Source organism: Podarcis bocagei (genome assembly GCF_964188305.1).
Source record: "Podarcis bocagei genome assembly, chromosome: 2".
In the NCBI taxonomy this organism is placed as follows: Eukaryota; Metazoa; Chordata; class Lepidosauria; order Squamata; family Lacertidae; genus Podarcis; species Podarcis bocagei.
This window is the reverse complement of record NC_138126.1, coordinates 103,861,981-103,885,158: the sequence shown is the minus strand read 5'-3', so window position 1 is coordinate 103,885,158 and position 23,178 is coordinate 103,861,981. Positions and strand designations below refer to the sequence as shown.

The 23,178-nt window shown below is 46.0% G+C and overlaps 1 protein-coding gene across 2 annotated transcripts in view; it reads right to left on the bottom strand.

The window, feature by feature from the left end:
* RPTOR (regulatory associated protein of MTOR complex 1) overlaps positions 1–23,178 on the bottom strand; it is a 325,607-nt gene that overhangs the window by 51,897 nt on the left and 250,532 nt on the right. For both annotated transcript variants that reach the window (XM_081180842.1, XM_081180843.1), the window contains exons 21-24: positions 18,341–18,459; positions 12,067–12,170; positions 10,753–10,936; positions 5,378–5,488 (exon numbers count right to left, since the gene is read on the bottom strand). In XM_081180842.1, the coding sequence (XP_081036968.1) occupies positions 5,378–5,488; positions 10,753–10,936; positions 12,067–12,170; positions 18,341–18,459 (518 nt within the window). The remainder of the gene's footprint in view (positions 1–5,377; positions 5,489–10,752; positions 10,937–12,066; positions 12,171–18,340; positions 18,460–23,178) is intronic.

The following is a 23,178-nucleotide window of genomic DNA, read 5'->3' as shown; positions in this document are numbered from 1 at the left end:
AGACTCATCCTCCATGAATCTGCCTGTTTAAGTGGTTCTCAAAGCACTGGGAAGGGGGGCACGTTCAGCGGACCAGTTAATACCACCCCCTGACAACTCAAAGTACATACATAATTCTTATTTTAATAACTGTAGTCTTGCCTATCTAATGCGATGAATGTGCCTGCTTCTTGCAAGCAAAGTTATATGAATTCATTGCAAGACATATTTCAGCCTTTTTACATTACCCAGCATGCAAGAAACCTATTGTACTGCCTATAGGGAGACATTTATTTCTGCTCCCTCTTCAGCTGACAGACTGTGCATAAAATACTGTAGCAGAGTAATTTTGGAAGATATACATGTGTACACATACATACACACACACACACACACACACACACGTGCAACACAGGAAGTTGTCATGCCAGTATGAATTGGCATGAATTTCTGGCAACTCATCGCTATGAACACAACCTCTAACTAAGAACCTTACATCCAGAAACTTGTGCTGCTTTGGATGGATGCTCACAATTCAAATTTCAATTGCCTAGTCTAATTCATGAGAACCTTCAGCGTGTCTCCTTAGTTTTGTTCTATAAATGCATCTGTGATGCATGAGGATATGTTATTATGGGGGCGAGAAGGGTGCTTTTTATGTTCTTGTGATTTTAAAATGAGGCCAAAGAATACCAGCCCTTGAGTTTCCTGAGTTCTAATTCAGATTGCATAGACCTGATGAAGGGCTTTGACCTTGTCAGCTGAAAAGTACTCTTCACACTGCTCAACATGATAGGATGCCCATCTAAACATGATAGGATGCCCACTGCTCAACATGATAGGATGCCCATCTAAGCGCCACAAAATGGCCATGTCCTTCCACGAGAACATGTGTGGCACAATCCAGTATGATGCTTCATCCTCAGACACCTTCCCTTTAAAGAGCAGTATGAAGGAGGGCTGTGTTCTTGCCCCAACTCTCTTTGGCATGTTCTTCCCTCTGTTGCTCTTGACAGAAGATGGGGAGGGGGTCTGTTCATTGTGGCATGTCTCCACACCAAGACAAAAGTGTGGCGGGTTCTTATCCAAGAGATGTTGTTTGCAGATGACAAAGACTTGAGGAAGCTCTGCAGAGACTCATCAAATGTTTTTACAAGCCTGCATGGAGTTTGGCCTGACCATCGGCCTGACATCTTGGGTCAGGGTCTTGCTAGCACACCATGCACCAGCATTTCTGACCCCAGGCTTGAGGTGGTAGACAATTTTGTTTAACTGGGCGCCACCATAACCAGCAACCTTTTCCATTGATGCTTTCCACATGCGCTGTATCAGGAAGAACCGGGGTACCACATGGCAGGACAGTCTCAAAGATGTGTTGTTCCAAGGTTACCTTCCCAGCATGTTCACACTTCTGTCTCAGTGATGTCTACACTAGATTGGTAATGTCCACAGATGAAAGATGGCAGGAACCCCAATTCTATGGGGAATTGGCTTCTGGCACCAGGCCCATTGGTAGGCCAACTCTGTGTTGTTCTCTACAGCCACAGCAAGCACTGTAACTCTCTAAGACATATGGATGCCAATGAATTCAGATTGTAGATAAACAGCCTGGTGACAAATGGAAACCCTAAAGATGCATGAAATAAAGCAGGGTCAACTCTTGGTCCTAGAAGATTATGTGACTTGCTGACCTCCCTCCTGGATTAGAAAGCTTTTACTTAAGGCAAAATGTTCCAGTGTTGCTTCAACATTAATACATCTAGAAACAGCAAAGAGAGTGAGACACCAACAGTTCTGCCCTTGCTGTTGAAAAGCAGAGGCTTTAATTACACAGCAAGCAAAAACTGGCATTTTTTTAAAAAGTTTGTTGTTGATGTCCCTCTGGGACAACAGACAGGCAGAATACTTAATCACTGCAACTCTCCCAGGAAGCTCAAGTGGTATCTGGATCAGAGAAAAATTGTTTGTTAACCCTCATGGCACACAAATAAAATATGAACATAACGTTGCTCAACATAGCATGTGAGCTGAAAGATTGTGCTGTATTTGGCCTACATTCTTGTGTTCAAATCTTGAACCCAGCCCAGCTCTCTTCTTCAGCCTTCCCACTTCACCTTGCTTGTGTGTAGGTTAGATATAATGTGCAAAATGCACAATGAAGGTTTGGCATTTTCGGTAACAGTCAGAGGCATAGCATTAGCTTGCTCACGGTATTAAATGTAATTCCAGAATCATGAATTCAGCACTGCCTCTTTACTGTGGAGATGAATAGAAGCATGATGAGAGGGGAGGGAGCAAGTTTTTCTTTGAACACAAACCTCTGTAGTAATTAGCAAGGAAAGATACAGAAAACACAGCTGTTTGCAGCAAGTATGCAGACAGCTGCTTAGAAGCTGTCCTTCCCTGTACCATTGTGATGATTTTGGTGTCATTATTATACATAATTTATACAGCATTGTTTGGCATACAACCCACCTCTCATTCATATTCTGTGAGGCAGGCTGCTATTATTCCTGTTTTTACTAATGGAAATACGGGCTGAAAGGTTGTCATCCAAGCTCCATGGCTGAATGGGACTAGAGCCCTCATTCTCGAGGTCCAGAAAGCAGACTGAATGACTTGCACTGTGCAATAGCTGGGCTCTTTCTCATGAGGTTTTCTTCATTTTTTACTTTGTTTCCTACTTGGTGGGCCATCAAAAATGGCTGGAGAACACTGCCTCCAAATGACTTGTTTACAGGCCAGTTCATCATAGGGGCTTGCCTACCCTCCCTCCTGCAAGCCATCTATCACTTTTACACCTTCTCTGATGCTGCTGCGACATTTCCTCCCTTGCAATCTCTCTCTGTCCTGGTGTCCTCTTACTCCTCGCTGTCCTCCTTGGCATTTTCTGCTGATTATAAAAGGGAAACGGTCCCTTCCAGCTCATCTCCTTTCCAACCCCCCACCCCATCAATCCACCTGGAAGCTGGCAAGCACAAGGAGCCAAACTGCCTTGTTGTCTTTCCCATACGCATGGTACCAGGATTAGCTGCAGCTCTCTATTGAATGCATAAAGGTAAAGGGACCCCTGACCATTAGGTCCAGTCGTGGCTGACTCTGGGATTGCAATGCTCATCTTGCTTTATTGGCCGAGGGAGCCAGCGTACAGCTTCCAGGTCATGTGGCTAGCATGACGAAGCCGCTTCTGGCGAACTAGAGCAGCGCACGGAAACGCCATTTACCTTCCCACCGGAGCGGTACCTATTTATCTACTTGCACTTTGGCGTGCTTTCAAACTGCTAGGTTGGCAGGAGCAGGGACCGAGCAACAGGAGCTCACCCCATTGCGGGGATTCGAACCACCGACCTTCTGATCAGCAAGTCTTCAGCTCTGCAGTTTAACCCACAGTGCCACCCGTGTCCCATTGAATGCATACTTGATGGTAAATTTGGCTTACATTTTCTGTGAATTCTGTGGCCTCCTGCCTGGTGTGCTTCCTGCACAGTGGGGCAGCTGTGATAGTGTGGAAAGGACTAGATTCCTCTGGTGGGTTAGGCTCAGGGGACAGCATATGTGAAGCTTTTGCCTTAGGCTGTGTGGGCTCAGGACCACCAGCCTCAGATTATACGTGCTCCAAACCACCAGCTTTGGGCCCTGTGAGCTCTGAATCACCAGCTTCAAAAACAATGGCTTATGGTGAATGTGTGAGCCCTAAGAGAGGAGATTGCAGCCACTTTGCTCCTCACTGGTCATTCTGCTGCTGCAGCTAAGCCATGGCTTGGTATGTCTACTTAACTTGAGTTTATGGTTTATATCTCTCCAGACTAACCATGAACCAAGGTTTGCCCTGTGGTTTATAGCTCATGGGTTGACTGGGAGAGCTAAACCATGAGTCCAGGTCTGGAAAACACACTATGTCATGCTTAGTTCTGTGCAGCACAGCAGGAAAACAACCAGAGAGGAGCTAAGGGGCCACAATCTCTCTGGGAGTCTGTGCATTTGCACTAAGCCACAATTTGGCTTATCATTAGGTACAGAGGATGTGCAAGTCATTTTACTTTCTACTTGTATGGTAGAATGGGATCCCATGGTTGTGGAAAGAGATCTGCCATCCTTTATGCTGTGCTGTGTATGTGGAAAGGGAGCCTGCAATCTTGTTGATCCACATATAGGTTCTTGCTACCACCCAATATGGCCCATTATACCTTTTTGCAACAAGTGGCACTACAAACAGGGCTAAGACGGAGGCCCTAAACTATGTCATGATCAAGAGAGCCCAAATGTGTACTATTCTAACAGAAAAGACAATGAAATAATACACTTTTATATTTGAATTTATACTGGTACATAAGTGAGGATGCAATTAAAAACTAACAAACTATCTTGCAGTATTCCTGTTTCTATATAATGTACCCTCTTAGCACATAGGATTTTTTTAAAATGTAGAGCAGCACAAGAGCCGTTAAACATGCAGTCTATCACTTACTAAGTAGAAGAGTCCACACAGCATCTACTGTGTGTGTTCTGCACATAACACAAAATGTAAACCACTTTCTTTCATGGTTTTTATTTTTGAGAGCAAAGCCATGGATGTCACCCAATGAGAGTTGATTTATAATCACAGTATGATAAGTATGGTACTAAATATATTATTGTCACATCAGAACAAAAATGTATGTTCTCTTGTGTGTTTTAACAGATCATAAAAACCTTAGAAATCTTTGGGGCGGGGTTTGTATATGTGTTTTGTATTTAGAGGCCCCTCATAATCTGAGCCCCTAAATTGTAGCTTACTTAGCTTGTCCATTAACCCAGTACTGGCTATAAACATATGTAACCTCTGACTTTCATGCCCCACGCCTTTCTTCAGTTTGCAGCACAATCATAGGGTTCCAATGGCAGGACCCTGAATGTGGCAGAAGCAGGGGCATGCTTATGAAAACAATGAGTACAATACAAACCACCACTCCCCTTCCACACACATGTATTATTTTCCTACTGCTGATAAAACCATACGGGATGGATTCAGAATGAGCTGGGAAGTGTTAGCTAAAGCACAAAACTGACAAGCAATTACAAAGCATTCTGTGAATGAAGCCTGTAATATTTATCCATCTGCATGCCAGGCTATTACCAAAGAGAAGGAATCAATAGCTGCTGGGTGTTTTTTGTGTGTGTTTAAAATAAATAAGTAAATGCTCAACTCCTGGAACAGAAAGTAAATGAACAAAGAGAGAGAGAGAGGAGATCATGAATGAGAACTTGGCAGTGTGAACATGCATGTGTGCATGTGTGCGCGCGCGCATGCATACGCATGTGTGTACATGTGCAAATAGTAATTTGATTTTTAGGGTGATGTGCATTCAATTGATTCTGCAATTCAGAAAAGGGCTTATAGAAGAAAGGCAGACTGTACCTTCATCACCGGTTGAGCAAAATACTTGGCACTCCAGTCACAAAACCCCGTCTGCATTGTTGCTGACATGAAGTTTTTATGCCCCACAGTATCATCGGCATCATCAGCTGTCTGTCCAGAGAAAAGTGAGGAAACAAAGGTACACGTGCTTCAGTTACAGTACCTGCACATCTGGTTTCTCCGAGTGTATATCACATCAACCACAATAGGACGTCACCATCCAATAATAGTTTATTGGAACAACCTTCCCCCGCCCCCCGCCAAATCAGAAGATAGCCTAGTACAGTGGTACCTCTGGTTATGAATGCATCTGGTTATGAACACTTCAGGTTACAAGCTCCGCTAACCCGGAAGTAGTTGCTCCTGGTTGCGAACTTTGCCCCAGGATGAGAGCGGGAGGTGCCATTAGCGAAAGCGTGCCTCAGGATAAGAACGGTTTCAGCTTAAGAACGAATTATGTTCGTAACCAGAGGTACCAGTGTATATTAATTCTGAAGCCAATCATGGCGGAATGTGGCCATATTTTGCTCTCAAATATTACATGCCACAGAAGTTGCTATGCCCTGTGATAAAGTATCTTGACCATTTTGGTAACACTAACTAGGGGAAGCACTTCTTAGGGCTGACAACCTTTGTATCTTTCTATGTGGTAGATACCAACATTCTCCTGTGATCCTTTTCAAGGGAAACGTACACTGTTAAGCTCAACCAAATAAAGTCAAGCTCTTTTCACAAACACAAGTACAGAATGCTGTTAAAGAGTCACACAGCCAGGACTGAGCAAAGTAGCTGAGGGAGCCCTCCAATCATATTTGCAGTCATATATGCATACTACTGAAAATGGTGGTGAGGCCACTCGGATGAAAAATATATATGAAAACGCTCATTACATTTACCGTATTTTTCGCACCATAGGACGCACTTTTTCCCTCCTAAAAAGCAAGGGAAAATGTGTGTGCGTCCTATGGAGCGAATGCAGGCTTTCGCTGAAGCCTGGAGAGTGAGAGGGGTCGGTGCGCACCGACTCCTCTCGCTCTCCAGGCTTCAGGAAGCTATCTGCTAGCAGAGGGAGACCCAGCTCTCCCACCGCTAGCGGAGCGCTGCATTAATCCCGAAGCTTGGGGCGTGCGGAGCTCAGCACGCCCCAAGCTTCTGGGTGCCGGCAAGGTCTCCGCTAGCCCTGGGAGAGCCCCGCGACGTCGCACGGCTCTCCCAGGGCTAGCGGACCACTGCGCTAATCCCGAAGTTTGGGGCGTGCGGAGCTGAGCGCGCCCCAAGCTTCTGGGTGCCGGCAAGGTCTCCGCTAGCCCTGGGAGAGCCCCGCGACGTCGCGCGGCTCTCCCAGGGCTAGCGGACCACTGCGCTAATCCCGAAGCTTGGGGCGTGCGGAGCTCAGCACGCCCCAAGCTTCTGGGTGCCGGCAAGGTCTCCGCTAGCCCTGGGAGAGCCCCGCGACGTCGCGCGGCTCTCCCAGGGCTAGCGGACCACTGCGCTAATCCCGAAGTTTGGGGCGTGCGGAGCTGAGCGCGCCCCAAGCTTCTGGGTGCCAGCAAGGTCTCCGCTAGCCCTGGGAGAGCCCCGCGACGTCGCGCGGCTCTCCCAGGGCTAGCGGACCACTGCGCTAATCCCGAAGCTTGGGGCGTGCGGAGCTCAGCACGCCCCAAGCTTCTGGGTGCCGGCAAGGTCTCCGCTAGCCCTGGGAGAGCCCCGCGACGTCGCACGGCTCTCCCAGGGCTAGCGGACCACTGCGCTAATCCCGAAGTTTGGGGCGTGCGGAGCTGAGCGCGCCCCAAGCTTCTGGGTGCCGGCAAGGTCTCCGCTAGCCCTGGGAGAGCCCCGCGACGTCGCGCGGCTCTCCCAGGGCTAGCGGACCACTGCGCTAATCCCGAAGCTTGGGGCGTGCGGAGCTCAGCACGCCCCAAGCTTCTGGGTGCCGGCAAGGTCTCCGCTAGCCCTGGGAGAGCCCCGCGACGTCGCGCGGCTCTCCCAGGGCTAGCGGACCACTGCGCTAATCCCGAAGCTTGGGGCGTGCGGAGCTCAGCACGCCCCAAGCTTCTGGGTGCCGGCAAGGTCTCCGCTAGCCCTGGGAGAGCCCCGCGACGTCGCGCGGCTCTCCCAGGGCTAGCGGACCACTGCGCTAATCCCGAAGTTTGGGGCGTGCGGAGCTGAGCGCGCCCCAAGCTTCTGGGTGCTGGCAAGGTCTCCGCTAGCCCTGGGAGAGCCCCGTGACGTCGCGCGGCTCTCCCAGGGCTAGCGGACCACTGCGCTAATCCCGAAGCTTGGGGCGTGCGGAGCTCAGCACGCCCCAAGCTTCTGGGTGCCGGCAAGGTCTCCGCTAGCCCTGGGAGAGCCCCGCGACGTCGCACGGCTCTCCCAGGGCTAGCGGACCACTGCGCTAATCCCGAAGCTTGGGGCGTGCGGAGCTCAGCACGCCCCAAGCTTCTGGGTGCCGGCAAGGTCTCCGCTAGCCCTGGGAGAGCCCCGCGACGTCGCACGGCTCTCCCAGGGCTAGCGGACCACTGCGCTAATCCCGAAGCTTGGGGCGTGCGGAGCTCAGCGCGCCCCAAGCTTCTGGGTGCTGGCAAGGTCTCCGCTAGCCCTGGGAGAGCCCCGCGACGTCGCGGGGCTCTCCCAGGGCTAGCGGAGACCTTGCCGGCGCCCAGAAGCTTGGGGCACGCTGAGCTCCGCACGCCCCAAGCTTCGGGATTAGCGCTCCGCTAGCCGTGTCTAGGCTGCGGATAGCAGCCTGCTTCCCGGAGCGTCGGGCGCCCTGAAAGCAGAGCTCCCGGCGCTTTGGGAACACATCCGCAGCATGGGGACCCTTGCAGGAGCTCCCCGCAAGCTTCCCCACGCTGCGGATAGCAGCCTGCCGCCCGGCGGGTGGGGCACCCTGAAGCAGAGCGCCCCTCGCGCCAGGCATACATCCGCAGCGTGGGGAGCCCTGCAGCAGTTCCCCACAAGGCTCCCCAAGCTGCGGATAGCAGCCTGCCGCCCGGCGGGTAGGGCGCCCTGAAGCAGAGCGCCCCGCGCGCTAGGCAGACATCAGCCAGCCCCACAAGCTCGGGGGACAGCAGGGAGGCGCAGCGCCACTATCCCGCTGTTCCTCGACCTGGTTCGGTTTCCCTGACCTGCTTTTGGGGGGGAAATAAAGGGAAATTTTTTTTCCTTTATTTCCCCCCAAAAAAACTAGGCGCGTCCTATGGTCCGGTGCGTCCAATCGTGCGAAAAATACGGTATATATGCCACTGTCTTCCAAGGTTTTCCCTGCTCCATTTCATTCTCAAAGCAACCCGGTGAGGTTGCTTAGATTGTAAAAATTGGCAAAAAAAATCTTGCTGTGTGACCTTGGGCAAGATTTATTTATTTTTGCCAATTTCTAAAATTGATTTTCCAGGTCTTAACCCAATTATACAAATTATTTCCAAATGAATACAATTTTGTTTAAGTGACTTCCCATGTGTCATTCTTGATGCGTCCTTGTCTTCTGATGTTACTGCTTTTACAGCACCCAGTGAGATTTATGGGTGAGTGGGGAACTGAAACTCAATCTCCCCAGTCCTAGTCCATTCTAACCACTACTACACCACCCTGACTTTTACCAGCTTGGTTCCTCAAGCTTTACAGTATTTTCTATGAAAGTTGCTACCTATGAACCAGGTAGCCGGGTGCTATTTCCAATTCTACCACTGCCTATAAGAAAAGACAACAATGACACATGTTTCCAACTATGCAAATGGGAGGTGAAAGGGGTCCATAGAAGAATTCCAAAGATTGCTATAATATTATAATAAATAATAAATAAATTTAAGAACTATGTGTTATAGTGCTGTCCCAAAATGCTGTACATATTTGTTTGAAAGAAGCGTATGAATTTAGGCCTTTGTAAGGAAATACACACACACACACACACACACACACACACACACACACACACAGGCCTAGTGAAAAGTATATTAATGCTGTCTAAAAGGCAGAGACCTGTATTCTCTAGGGTGCCGATTTTAATATTGAACAGGGCACCTGTGTCTTCAGTAGAAGTATAAAAGGGAGAATTTCAGAAGGTGAAATGACACCAAAATGACAAGAGAAACTGGCATGTCCACATTCAAATATTCTTTCTATGAAAATACTACAGAAAAAAGAAGCCCGCTTCTAAATTGCATCTGGTAACCCGAATGGCTCCTGAGACTTACGGCTGCAAGTGTTTCCCCTTATAGTCAACACTGCAGAGAGACAGAGCCCAACTGAAAGATCCCTGACATATGTACCTATCTCAAAAAGGTTTTAAAACACTAAACCACAGTGTTTATTCTGTAAGCTATAAGTTCACACAAAAGCGTAGCGCATGAAGAAGCCTTTCTCAAGATGCATTAACAGAATTAGGTTACAAAAGGAAACCATATTTTCAGGGAGAGTAATTGCATGCCATCAAGAATGGCAAAAATATGCAGTGAGGAAGAGAGGCTGGAAAAGATTGTAGGCATAGTATCACATTTCTAGCAGCCAGAGACTTTTTCTGTATCACATTATTATACTAGGTTATGACTATTGTATCTGAAGGACTGCCTTCACTTATATTTCTGCTCAGATTGATCAGCACCAGAACTTGTAAAGGTAAAGGGACCACGACAGTTAAGTCCAGTCGAGGACGACTCTGGGGTTGCGGTGCTCATCTCGGTTTACTGGCCAAGGAAGCCGGCGTACAGCATGTGGCCAGCATGACTAAGCCACTTCTGGCGAACCAGAGCAGCTTCCGGAAACGCCGTTTACCTTCCCACCGCAGCGGTACCTATTTATTTACTTGCACTGCATGCTTTCAAACTGCTAGGCTGGCAGGAGCTGGGACCGAGCAACAGGAGCTCACCCTGTCGCGGGGATTCGAACCGCCGACCTTCTGATCGGCAAGCCCTAGGCTCTGTGGTTTAACCCACAGCGCCACCCGCATCCAGAAATTGTACTCTACATTTATTTTCTTGCTGCATTTGTCACTGTATGGTGTAAAGGATTGAAGGACTCAAGCTATGAAGCTCACCAGGTGACCTTGGGCTAGTCACTATCTCTCTGCCTACCCTACCTTCACAGGTCATTGCAAGGAAACAAGGTCATTGCAAGGGAAACAATTTAAAAATCTGTTATATGCAAAAAATCTGTTGCATTTATTGTCTTCTGTTTTGTTGTTAAGTCACATGGTGGTGGTGGTTTTTTTATTTTGATTTTTTAAAAAAATCTAACAACAATAAATAAATATCTTATTTGTATTGCCAGGATTACAGGAAAAATAAAGGTGACATAGCAAAAACTGGAGAAGAAGCAAAACAAATGAGAGTTATTTCAGGGACTGGAGTACAATGAGACAGGGAAGACTATGATCTTACCTGATCTGGGCCCTTGTCAAACATTTTCCTTGTCCTAGGAAACTGGTGGGAGTGTGGAGTGTATTGCACCCCTATGTTGCCCACATTTGCAGGTCTTACAGATGACAGGTCCCGGTTGACCGGCTGCTTTGTCACATCATTAGTCAAGCTGGAGCTACTGGTGCTGGTGGTTGGTGGAGATCCTCTAGAAATGGGAAATCAAATATGGGTGGAAATATTGCTGTACTGGATATTGTTTTACCAGCAGAGTAAGAAATCAGACTGCTGCAGAAGATGGCCTTTTGCAACTACAAATTTAAGTTTTCTCTGTCACTTTCCACTTTATTTATTCTTGTGGGTAAAGCCATTCTGTTTTTCAACACTAGGTGCTTTTCCACCCCACCCACCAAGTGGTACCAGTTGGCCTTTGGCCAGTTGAGATTATAAAGGGGAAACTGACATTTGAAATTAATGTTGGAAATCCCTGCAGAAGCGCTGATGCAGCAGTTGTAAAATCATGTCCCCCTATCTGCAACTAGTGTAGGGTTATCTCTGACGGAAGGGTTACTAAGCACAAATGAAGAATGTATGTTCTGAGAAACTTTTTCCACTTCTAATTAGTACCTAAAAGCCATGCATTATATTTGGTGCATTATCCCCTACCCCACAATCACACAACCTGGAACCAAGTCAGACCATTGGTGCGACTGGCGACTGGCAACAATTCAAACTGTGCTCTCCCAGCCTTATTTGGAGATAACCAGGGCCTGAACCTTGGAGCTTGTGCAGTCAAAGCAGATGCTCTACTACAGAGTTATGGTCATTCAAAAACCAAGAAAAAGTGTGTATCCTATAATGTCTGAAGGGTAGCATTTTAAATAACTGAATATAAGTTTTAGGAAACAGACAATGCAACAACTTCCCAATACATTCTCCTAGCCTCAGGGAGGGAAAAAACATTTGTGTCACATTTCAGACATTATAGGATGAGATCAACACTTTTTCCAACACAGAGATTAATCTCCTTCTTTGATGGCTTCAACAGAGTTACGTAGGACACTGTATATGTCACTTCTGACTAACTTTTGGCAAAGGGATTTGAAAGCATTTCTAATGTGGGATGAGTCAGGGTCAATTTAGAGGGATACTTTTGCAGTGTTGCAGCCTTCATTGCAAGGATTGTCAGATCAGTTTTACAGAGAGAGAAATTTGTCCTAAATTTACCATAGCTTACCTCTCCAGACAGCTGAATGTCTGCATGGCACACTGATTCACATTGCTCCTTAAGGACAAAATCAGCTATGAATAACAAGGGATTTAAGATGTAGTACTTACCCCACTTGGTGTATGTGCATGCCCTTGTTGGTAGGACTGGCTGGGGCAGACTGTGTGAGGGAAGAAGTATCAAGGATGCGCTGGGGGCGGGCATTTACCGTCGCCTAGGAAAGAAAGAATGGAAAAACTGAGAAAGAACAAAGGCCAATCATGGGAATAAAATTATTTTTACCACCAGGAATAACCTTACTGAACCTCAATATCAATGGTGGGAAGTGGAAGCAGTCTTCAGCATTGCTATAGTATTGCTATACAACTTAGATATATGTACTTACGACATAAGGCAGGCATGGCCAAACTTGGCTCTCCAGTTGTTTTGGGACTACAACTCCCATCATCCCTAGCTAACAGGACCGGTGGTCAGGGATGATGGGAATTGTAGTCCCAAAACAGCTAGAGGGCCAAGTTTGGCCATGCCCGACATAAGGGTTCATCTGATGCCTATTAATAAAAGGTTCCTAATTCATATGCAAGATATAATATGTTAACATTTGCACTGGTACTTTGGGGGCAGGATTTGGCAATAGAAAACAGGCAAATGAGGTTACCTTTATAAAATGAAAAACTCATTAAAATGACCAATCTGACCAAAATGCCCAACTTGAACTTGATGCCTCAGCAAAAGTTCCTTCCAAAATACTGTAGCGACAGATTACCAGGAACTAGAACATTCAAATCTGCAAACAAATGGACAAATGGTGCTTTATAAAAGTAGCTTAACCCACCCGAAACCATAGATGGAAAAAAATTCCCTCCGCATTCAGGGGAGAGAAACTACTTTCTGACCTCATAACTGGAGTCACTTCCCTCCAAATTCACTTGAGATACTGGGCTGGCGTGAGGTAATAGATTCTGAGGCAATAACTTCAGAAACAACAGCAGCAATAACTTTAAAACCAACAACAACCATAACAACAAAGAAGCAGGTATTCAGATAAGCTTCTTTCACTGCCTTTAGAAATCTTAGATAAGGGAGAGATGGGAACAACAGGCAAAGAAGTGTGAAAAACCAGGCTTCTTATTCAGCAGACACTTCACTTATAGGGGTGTGTCAAATCCAAAAGAGACTGAAACTATGACCATTAAGATCTCTGCAGTTTACACAAAAGGTGTAAAGAGCCACTGACAAGGCATTTGGGAACTCAGGGAAATAAATAGCATGAACAGCAGGCCATTTTCCAATTGTACCTGCATTTGCACTTTACACCCAAAATTGCTGGGTGCAAACTGGATGATTGCAGCAGCCGTGCTTGAGGGCACATATTGCCTCTCTCCTTCAGATTTCACCTTGTTGAGCCGGCCTTTTGAGGCAGTTTTCTTCTCTCCTCCCCAGCTCATTAGGAAAAGGTTCAAGGCCATCACTAGCACCATACCCTTGATCGGGGAAATTGCAGTTGATGTAGTAACAGCCACATCTATAAGAGTGAGAAGCTGCTGCTGGAACAGCCAGCGTGACAGGTTACATTTTGGGATCAAATTGGCTCTCCATCATGTCTTAGATGGCTATGGAATTTGTGTAGCAGTAAATTATATTTTTGAAACCCTTATTGTCTAACGCTTATTCCCCTGTGGGAATGGGCAGCATCCCCTGTGGGAATGGGCAGCATTCTATGTTGCTTGGGGTCTGCTATGCCAGTTGAATTTTATAATGGACCAATGGCTGTATAAATAAAGCTGATCTGATGCTTCAAGATCAAGTGTATCATACTTCACATCTTTTCAGGAACATAGCAAGTAGGAATCTCTGTTAGAAACGCTCTGGAGTATTCATACTATCATTCCAGGTGCTAAAATATAACATAATATTTTTACAACCACATCAAAATAGTTGTCCCACTGGAAGCCCTCTGTGATGAATGAAATTTGCTCAACAGCAAAAGCACAATTCAACCTATGCGGAGTTGTCAAATCATCCTAAATTTTAAAAAGCAGAGATGAGAGATAAAGGTTGTATGGTCAGTCACTATAATGAAATGCCATAAAACTAGAACCTAGGCAATGATGTAATGGTCTGAAATTTTTCATCTTCAAGGGTTTAAACTTGACCCTTTTAAGTTCAGTCACTTAGAAACAGGTGCTCTGGAAGCTTTGAAAGGAGATGAGGAAGACCACTATGCAAAATTCACCTAGGCACATAACAATGGCAGTTCAGATAAAATTTTTTAGTAACTCCTGAGGATTCAACAGAAAAACCTGGAGCTAGTTCACACATTCAACAAAAATGGGGAAGTGGCAGACATTCAACTTTGAACATAAAATTTAAAGCAGAAACTGCTGGCTTTCATTCATGCTGAGATACACAAGATCTATCATCACTTCAAAAGGGTAGATTCAAGCACAAGCTGCAACCATTTATGAAGTTTACTTATGATAAACATATGAATCGACACTTTATAATGAACCTTTGCTGACCTATCACAAGTGCAGATATCCTGTCTGCTCAGCAGTACCAGTAATCATCACGAGGTAAACACAATCCGTGCTCAGTGTTATGTCAGCACTGTTTCATGGGACACGCAAGAGGTCACTGCAACAGTTCCTTTTACTATATGATAACTGTCAGTTATGTATCAAACACTTAGGTTTCCACTGCATTTCCCATTCCACCAAAGAATGCTCAACAACACCCTGCCAAAAAGCGTAGCCATTTTCTGTTGTCTTCTTTATGGAGCCAAGAAAATGCATAGTACATTCCGGGATGTGATCCAGAAATTCTTGTGTAAGCAGAAAACATCTATTACCACCAGGTTAAAAGACTATCTGAACAAGTACGCCAAATGTGAAATGCCACAATTTATTTATTCTACATGATGTTGTAAAAGCTCAAAGAGTAGGAGACACAAAGGATGAATGGCAGGTGAATAATTGGCAGCAGCTAAAATCCTTGGCCACAAAGAACATTTTCTGCTCCCTTTACTATTTCCCAATCCCTGGTTTCTGCAGTCACACATACTAACCTTATCATATTTGCAAATTCTAAGGCCATCTGGACTTGAGCTATCCCACGCTTCTTTGACTGTCGTGGGACATGGCCTCTCCCCTTCCAAGTCTGAGGACCTGCACAATTGCCATGGGTTTTCCTTAGCGATATAACCACAAAGCATTTGGGCTGTGTGTGTGTAATTTATTTGTAAGCTAAGGAAATGGTTCCCTCCAAAATATGGTGATGTATATTGTATAAAATATAAACAGAAATGCAGGTTGTGTGTCCAGAAATATAATGAAATTTACCTGGTGATGCTATTCAAAGGGAACACTGCCCATCCATAATTATGATGAAGTCACAATATCACCACAGCCAATCACAAACAAACAATCACACCCTAGGCCAACCCCAACCTCTCTCACCACCAAAGGAACACAAGTGAACAACACAAGCAACGCTGACACCAAACTCTACATACATTAAGCATAATAGAAACACCGCCACCCGACCCCACCCCCATCCATCTTCCCTCCCTCCACCCCCTTTCTTTTTTTTCTTTTTTCTTCTCCCCCTAATGCCTCAACAAATGAAACAGATTTGTAAAAATGTTACCGGGGGGGGGGGAAATACGAGGCATTACACCTACCTCTGTAAAACAAGAAAACCCTTAATAAAATATTTAAAAATAAAAAAGAAGTCACAATATGACTCCTCTTCCTCCTCCTCCGCCTTCAGAAACATATAGCACATGTGTGCCTACCAACCATATAAAATGTGGTACTGCCTGGACACCTCAGCTTCTATCATATCAAGTTTGGCACTTTCAAGATGGAGAGAAAAGGCAACTTTGACAGAGATGGTAGATAATACCACTATTCATTAATTGCTGTCTGAGCTCTCTTTGAATGAGCATATATAGCCACTTATTGGAAGACCTTGCTTCTAAGCCATGCCAATTCCACTAGTTCAACAATGATTTAAACTATTATCATACCAAACCCATTAACTGATTTGGCGGCAGCAACTGTATAACCAAAGTGAACGATGGGAAAAGCGAATCATATGGCTGAGTAGTGCTTCCTGTTATATATCATCTCTATATATATCCTGTTATATATCATCTCTATTTCCTGGAGGTCGGGAATGGCATGGTCCATCATGGATCCTGTCCACCTTGCAATTCTGTTATGCCACACATGAAAGTACATCAGCTTTAATTCCAATATGTGCAAATAGCGAGAGGCATCATTGAATAATTCTATTATTAAACTGGTTGAAAGGAAGAGCTGTAGAAAAATCACCATGGGAAAAATTCACCACCTTAATATGATGATGACTCAATCTGCAGGCCATGCTTGCTAAATCACCTTGTTGCAAAAAAGGATTACCCAGAACTGTCATACTCATGCTCTATTGTATCTAAGTAGCAGAAACCTGGTCTACAGGTAAGTGCACTATATATGTGCATCCATATTGTTGATCCATATTGTTGATCACTTTATCTTACGAATGTAAGTGTAACAATGATACGAGCAAGAACAGGAACAAGTATCAGGAACAAGATTTTTAATTCCTTATGCTTAAATTCGTTTGGTACAGTGTCGTAAAACTACCCAAAGAGATTTAGCCAATCAGCTGAGATAATCAGTGGGTCATGGGTGCCAGTAAAGAAACATTTTAAAAGAAAAAATAGCACTGTAAGGAGGACAACAGGTTTAAACATGACACCTCTCAGCGCACTAAAATAGTGACATCTCTCATAGCACATTTAGCCTCAAGTTCTTGAGCTACATTGTTGGACTGAATAATCAGCAAGAGATCTCACCTCATGTTGGACTGGCTCATGTTTGTTTGTTTGTTGGAGCAACCAGAAGGGCTTGAGCCAAGAACATAACAAAGACAATCTCCAAATAGCCCCTAGCTGCAATCTAGAGAGAGTGATGGGGGAAGTACTTTCAAGAGCAAATATTATCTAAATGTTTAGGGAGTGCTTTGTTTGTGGTAGAAGATTTGTTATCACAGGTGATTTCCAAAAAAGCCCAGTTATCAACACTATTTGAGCTAATAATTCCAAAAGCAGCAGTGATGGCAGCCTCTGGAGTGAAACACACATCATCCTTGCAAAATGAAGAATAGCAATAATGGTGGTGCTTTCAATCCATACAGGAGAAGTGAGGAGTGGGATGGGGTGTCTGCATGCTGACTCACATGTACTAGATCACCTGCACTGGGCAGCAGTTGTGGCTTCAATCTGCAATCCAGTCTTACTCTCACTTGCATAATCTAAATGAGTTTGCAAAGAAAATAACCAAAACCGCAAGTCAAATTTACTAGCTAGACATTAAAGGAAAGCCCTATCTACAGGGTTATTCATATTACATAATTCAGTTCCTTCTAATAACTACTACCTTCCTGCTAGCAGTTGCCTATTACGCTCTTCTGGAGCTGTTTGAGCATCTACTCTCCTTTTTCTTTCTCCCCTCAGAGGGCAGAGTTGCAGAAGGCAAAGAAGGGCAATGTTAAGAGTTAAGTTTCAACTCCTCCACAAAAGCAGAGCTGAACTAGGATGAATAGTTGTATACTGTGTTTTTGGGAAGAGGACTGCTACAGGAAATCAGAAGAAGTTTATTAATGGGATTAAGGCACATTCAGTCTAATAACATAATGCATAATTAAAAAAATTCCCCCTTTCCCCCTGTATGACCTGTACCTGATTTAGATTGCAAGTTTTTGTTTTTGTTGTTGTTTTGTTTGCAGGGTATGGAGAATTAACTATTTCTTTTCATTTTAAGTGCTATTCCTCAGGCTATAGTTCTTCGATTAAAGTAGACCATAAATAAAAAGTAACAACCAAAATAAGCAAATTTATGTGAGAATCTACAGTGGTGCCTCGCAAGACTAAATTAATTCGTTCCGCGAGTTTTGTCGTCTTGCGATTCTTTTCGTCTTGCGAAGCACGGTGTCGGGAAAGCTTTGGAAAAGCTTCAAAAATCACCAAAGTCTTTAAAAACCTCAAAAAAGGCTACTACACCGCGTTCTATGAGCTGCTCCTCGAAGTAAAGTCACAACTGTATTAACGGTGTTAAGAAAAAGGAAACAAACTTGCAAGACGTTTCCGTCTTGCGAAGCAAGCCCATAGGGAAAATCGTCTTGCGAAGCAGCTCAAAAAACAAAAAACCCTTTCATCTTGCGAGTTTTTTGTCTTGCGAGGCATTCGTCTTGCGAGGTACCACTGTATTCTTCAAGCTCTCACTGACTGGTAACATCATTACAGAAAGCCTTCCAAAAGGAGAAGTGCAAGAGCCACTTATTTATAGTTTGCGAAATCTTGAGAACTCAATAGTTTACCTTGTAAGCAATGCTGTTGAGCACTTTCATAGCCAAGTCTGAAACATCTGGGTATGGGTCAGCAGCCAAGTGTAAGAGGACTCTCCAAATCTGTGTGTAAACACTGTTGAAAGAAACTCCTAGAAGCAAAAGGGGGAAAAAGGAATGTATTTCTGAATTAAATCCTATGGCCAATTTATCATATTATACACTGATCTTATAACTGTGACAATGTCCCAGACTCAGTATTATTATTTACGGTTATTATTTATATAACAGCATCAGGATATATGCTGGTTTGCATATATTCACAGGCAAAAGATAAATCCCTGCCAGAAGGAGATTACAATCTCTTTAATTAATGAGTATGCTTTCAATTTACTACTAGACATAGAGACTCAGAGGTCAAATTATAAATGCTAATAGAGTCTAGTTGTATGACTGGCAATGATTCCTGGACATGTTATTTTACTTGAATATGAGCACATTAGCAGTCTGAAATAATCTACAACTCAGATTTAGACTGTATTTCATAACTGTGACAGGATCTTTGAAAGATGAGTTCTCTTATTCATTTAAGATAGATGCTGCAATATGATGACAATGATTTTTTTAAAAAAACCCAGGCATAACTAATTGCTAATGAAATGGTACTGTTATTTCCCCAGGAGAATATGAAAAACAACACACACTGGAAAGAAAATCCCTCTCATCAGTATTGTGATTGCACCTAACATAATTTTTACACAACATTTGGGGCAAAAGAATGACTTCTGATAGTTTAGTTGTGAACTTTTGTCCAATGACTTAGTCAGATGTATATGGACTACGCCCTCATTTATGTCTCTGCCTTGGTTAAATGGGTCAGTTTCCTTTTGACAGGAAAAAAAGCTTTCAGGGCAGTAACCTAACTTCTTGACTTTTCATTTGCTCATGCAGATCAAATGATTGTTTGATTGCCTGACACACAATGGATTTAGCAGTACATGTTCTAGCAAAACTTAATATTAGCTTCTCTTCACCATGTCACAAAGGCAACCCTTTTCAAACTTCATGCTCCCATTCCTTTTCTGTATTTACCCAGGTGAGATGTGTGAGATGTTGGGGAGGAGGCCACTTCAATTACTTCAGTTTGTAGGTAGGTTACAAATAAATGTACAAAGGGTGATATCCAAATTAAGTCATAATCAGGTAAGATCCACTGAAATTAATAGACTTGAGTTACAGTGGTGCCTCGCAAGACGAAATTAATTCGTTCTGCAATTCTCTTCGTCTTGCGAGTTTTTCGTCTTGCGATGCACGGTTTCCCATAGGAATGCATTGAAAATCAATTAATGCGTTCCTATGGAAACCGCCTTCAGACCAGGTCCGGGGACAATCTGTCCCCGACCTCTTCTGAAGGCTGGGGGGGGGGGACAAGGGCTTTTCTTCCCACCCCCAGCATTTTAAAAAACCCCGGGACAGCGGTGGACTTCTCCGCTGTCCGGGGCGATCTTAAAATGCTGGCGGGCGACATTTTAAAATCGCCCCGGGACAGCGGAGGACTTCTCCGCTGTCCGGGGCGATTTAAAAGCCCCTGGGAAGGCAGGCAGGGGGGACAAAGACTTTCGCCCCCCCGCCAGCCTTCAGAAGAGGTCCAGGACCTCTTCTGAAGGTGGGCGGGGGGCGAAAGTCTTTGCTCCCCCCCGCCTTCAAAAGCTGTCCTGGACAGGCTTCGCGGACCTCTCCCGCTGCTTGCGGAGAGTTGCCAGCATGCCGAAGCCTGCACGCGCTGAGATCAGCGCGCCCAGGCTTCGCGGCCCCGCCGCGCGGCTTCGGAGCATCGTTCCGAAGTCCGGCGGCGGGAGGAGGTGTTCCCTCCCCGCCGCCCGGCTTCGGAGCATCGTTCCGAAGCTGGGCGGCGGCGGGAGGTGTTCCCGCCCCGCCACCCGGCTTCGGAGGAGCCTTCCGAAGCCCGGCGGCGGGTGGTGTTCCCTCCCCGCCACCCGGCTTCGGAGCATCGTTCTGAAGCCGGGCGGCGGCGGGAGGTGTTCCCGCCCCGCCCCCCGGCTTCGGAGGAGCCTTCCGAAGCCCGGCGGCGGGTGGAGGTGTTCCCGCCCCACCGCCCGGCTTCAGAGGAGCCTTCCGAAGCCCGGCGGCGGCGGGAGGAGGTGTCCCCGCCCTGCCGCCAGGCTTCGGAGGAGGTCCGAGGACAGTGGGGAAGACGCGCTGCGCTTCCCCGCTGTCCCGGAGATTTCCCTATGGGCTGTCGTCTTGCGAAGCAAGCCCATAGGGAAATTCGTTTTGCGAAGCGCCTCCAAAACGGAAAACCCTTTCGTCTAGCGGGTTTTCCGTCTTGCGAGGCGTTCGTCTTGCGGGGTACCACTGTACTTATCCATTTGTTTCAATGGGTCTGCTCTGAATAGTACAGATAATCATCAAAATGTAGCAAACTACAGCCTGGCCATTGCTGCAACCATGCACAGCAGCATCTAGGCATCTCTTCCCATGCTTCCTAGTCTACATGGATATAGCCAGGATTAATGAATGTGGTGTCCTCCAGATGTTTTGGGCTGCAACTCCTATCTGTCCCAGCTAGTATGGTCAATAGACAGGGATGATGGGAGTTGTAGTCTATATTATCTGGGATGGCTATCCCGGCCTAACTTTTCCTTTGCAATGTGATACCTGTTTAAAACTTGCTCACTTGCTTAGTACATTTCAATTAAAACACCATGCTAATGCACAACAAACAATTCCAAAACCATTTTAAATTATGAAACCATACAGTACACAATAGGATAATAAATGCAGGCGAATTAGAACAACATTCCATCTACCAAACTCAGTTTGAGTCATTTCATCTTGGGCATGTCAAAAGCCCTCCAAAACTGGGATATCCATCCCAATGGAGGACAGTGAAATAGCCAGGTAAATATATCTGAGCAGAGAGTTCTAGATGTGTGGTGCCACTACTGAGAAGGTTCAAACATGGTTTCTCATGCATGGAACCTCTGATGGGTATCTTCAAAAATGCCTTCCTGAATGATCTTAGCTTATGAAGGTGTTCCCTTCTGATAACCAGGAACAAGGCCATTTAGGGCTTTAAAAGGTGAAGACTAGCACCTGTTTGTTCAATGGATGGTTTTTAGCTGCTTTCTGTTTTACAGAATCATAGAATTATAGAGTTGGAAGGGACCCTGAGGATCATCTAAGTCCAATCCCCTGCAATGGTGACAGCTTGTGATAATTTTATGGGTGGAAATGTGTGCTTTTAGTTATTATTGTTGTATGTTTTTAGTATACCGTATTTTTCGCCCTATAGGACGCACCGTCCCATAGGACACACCTAGATTTTTTTGGGGGGGGGAAATAAAGGAAAAAAATTATCCCTCCCCCACAGGCGCGGGGCTGGGGAAGCCCGAGCTTCCTCCGACCCCAGCCCCCAGAACGGGAGCCAGAGCGATGCTGAAGCTGCGCGCGGCTTCGGCATCGCTCTGGGAGCTTGTGGGAGCTTGGGTGCGCAGGCAGCTCTGCCCAACCTTTGGGAGCCCGTCGCAGCTTCGCGCCGGGCTCCGGAGGGTTGCGCAGAGCTGTGCGGAGCCCAGGAGCGCAGGCAGCTCCGCACAACTTCCGGAGGGTTGCGCGGAGCTGCGCCGAGCCTGGGAGCGCAGGCAGCTCTGCGCAACCTTTGGGAGCCTGGCGCGGCTTCGCGCCGGGCTCCGGAGGGTTGCGCGGGGCTGTGCGGAGCCCCGGACTGCAGGCAGCTCTGCGCAACCCTCGGGAGCCCGGTGCGGCTTCACGCCGGGCTCCCGAGGGTTGCGCAGAGCTTCCTGAAGCCTGGAGAGGGAGAGGGGCCGGTGCGAAAAGCCTGTATTCGCCCCATAGGACGCACACACATTTCCCCTTTATTTTTGGAGGGGAATAAGTGCGTCCTATAGGGCGAAAAGTAGACCTAAGATGACATGAAGAGGTATGGGAAACTGTATGAACAAAGCAGATTTTTCCAAGTCAGCCACTGTTTGGCCAATCTTGCATGCAGTTGCTATTCCCTCCCTCTTGAATTAGAATGAAAGCCATCAAAAGACTACTGTGTGGGTATCCAAAATAGCTCTGACTTTTTAATGAATCATTGCTCTTTTTTGAATGATGAAGTTGGCAGTGAGGAGGCGAGGTGGGGCTTCACAGACCCCTTGGACACCTCCATGCAGGGCTCAGGCTGAGGATGCCATAAGAGCACAGCTCAAACAGCCCAAATGCTGCTTCATCAGCAGCCATCCTCAGATTGAATCTAAATTAATATTTTCAGCTCTGTCCAAGTAACTTGCTCCACCAACTGTGCGAAGAGACTTTTTGTTTAATGGTGCCCAGCCTGCTTTAGCAGTCATGGACTCTGACTGAGTGTGGGAAGCAGACGTTCCACTGAGCTGAATCAGAGGAGGACAACATGACCCTCTTGGGCTGTAGAGGTACTGGCGCAATGGGCTTCTCTTGCACAAATGCTTCTTAGTATGCATTCTGGGGTTGGCCCTGAGAGCAATTCGCTCTCCCATCTTGAATCCCCAGCCTCATCCAGCTGAAGAAGGGGAGTCTGACCCCAGGGTCATGACAAAGCTCAGCTTTGGCTAGTATCTTCTCACCCTACTTAGTCTAGAACTTTCTGCACATAATTTGTATCTTTTGTTGTGCCAGACTTTGAGATCATAGAACAAACCTGACTTTTGGCACATGTGTTCTGGAAGGCACAGGAAAAAATGATGAAAGTCAAGAAGATGCCAGCTGTCAATGCATCAGGCAGCTTGTACCACCAGGAGAGCTCTCTACAGCCCTCTTCTCCCTGATCAGCATTCTGCCTCCTGTGCTCTTAGTTCTGTGCAGAA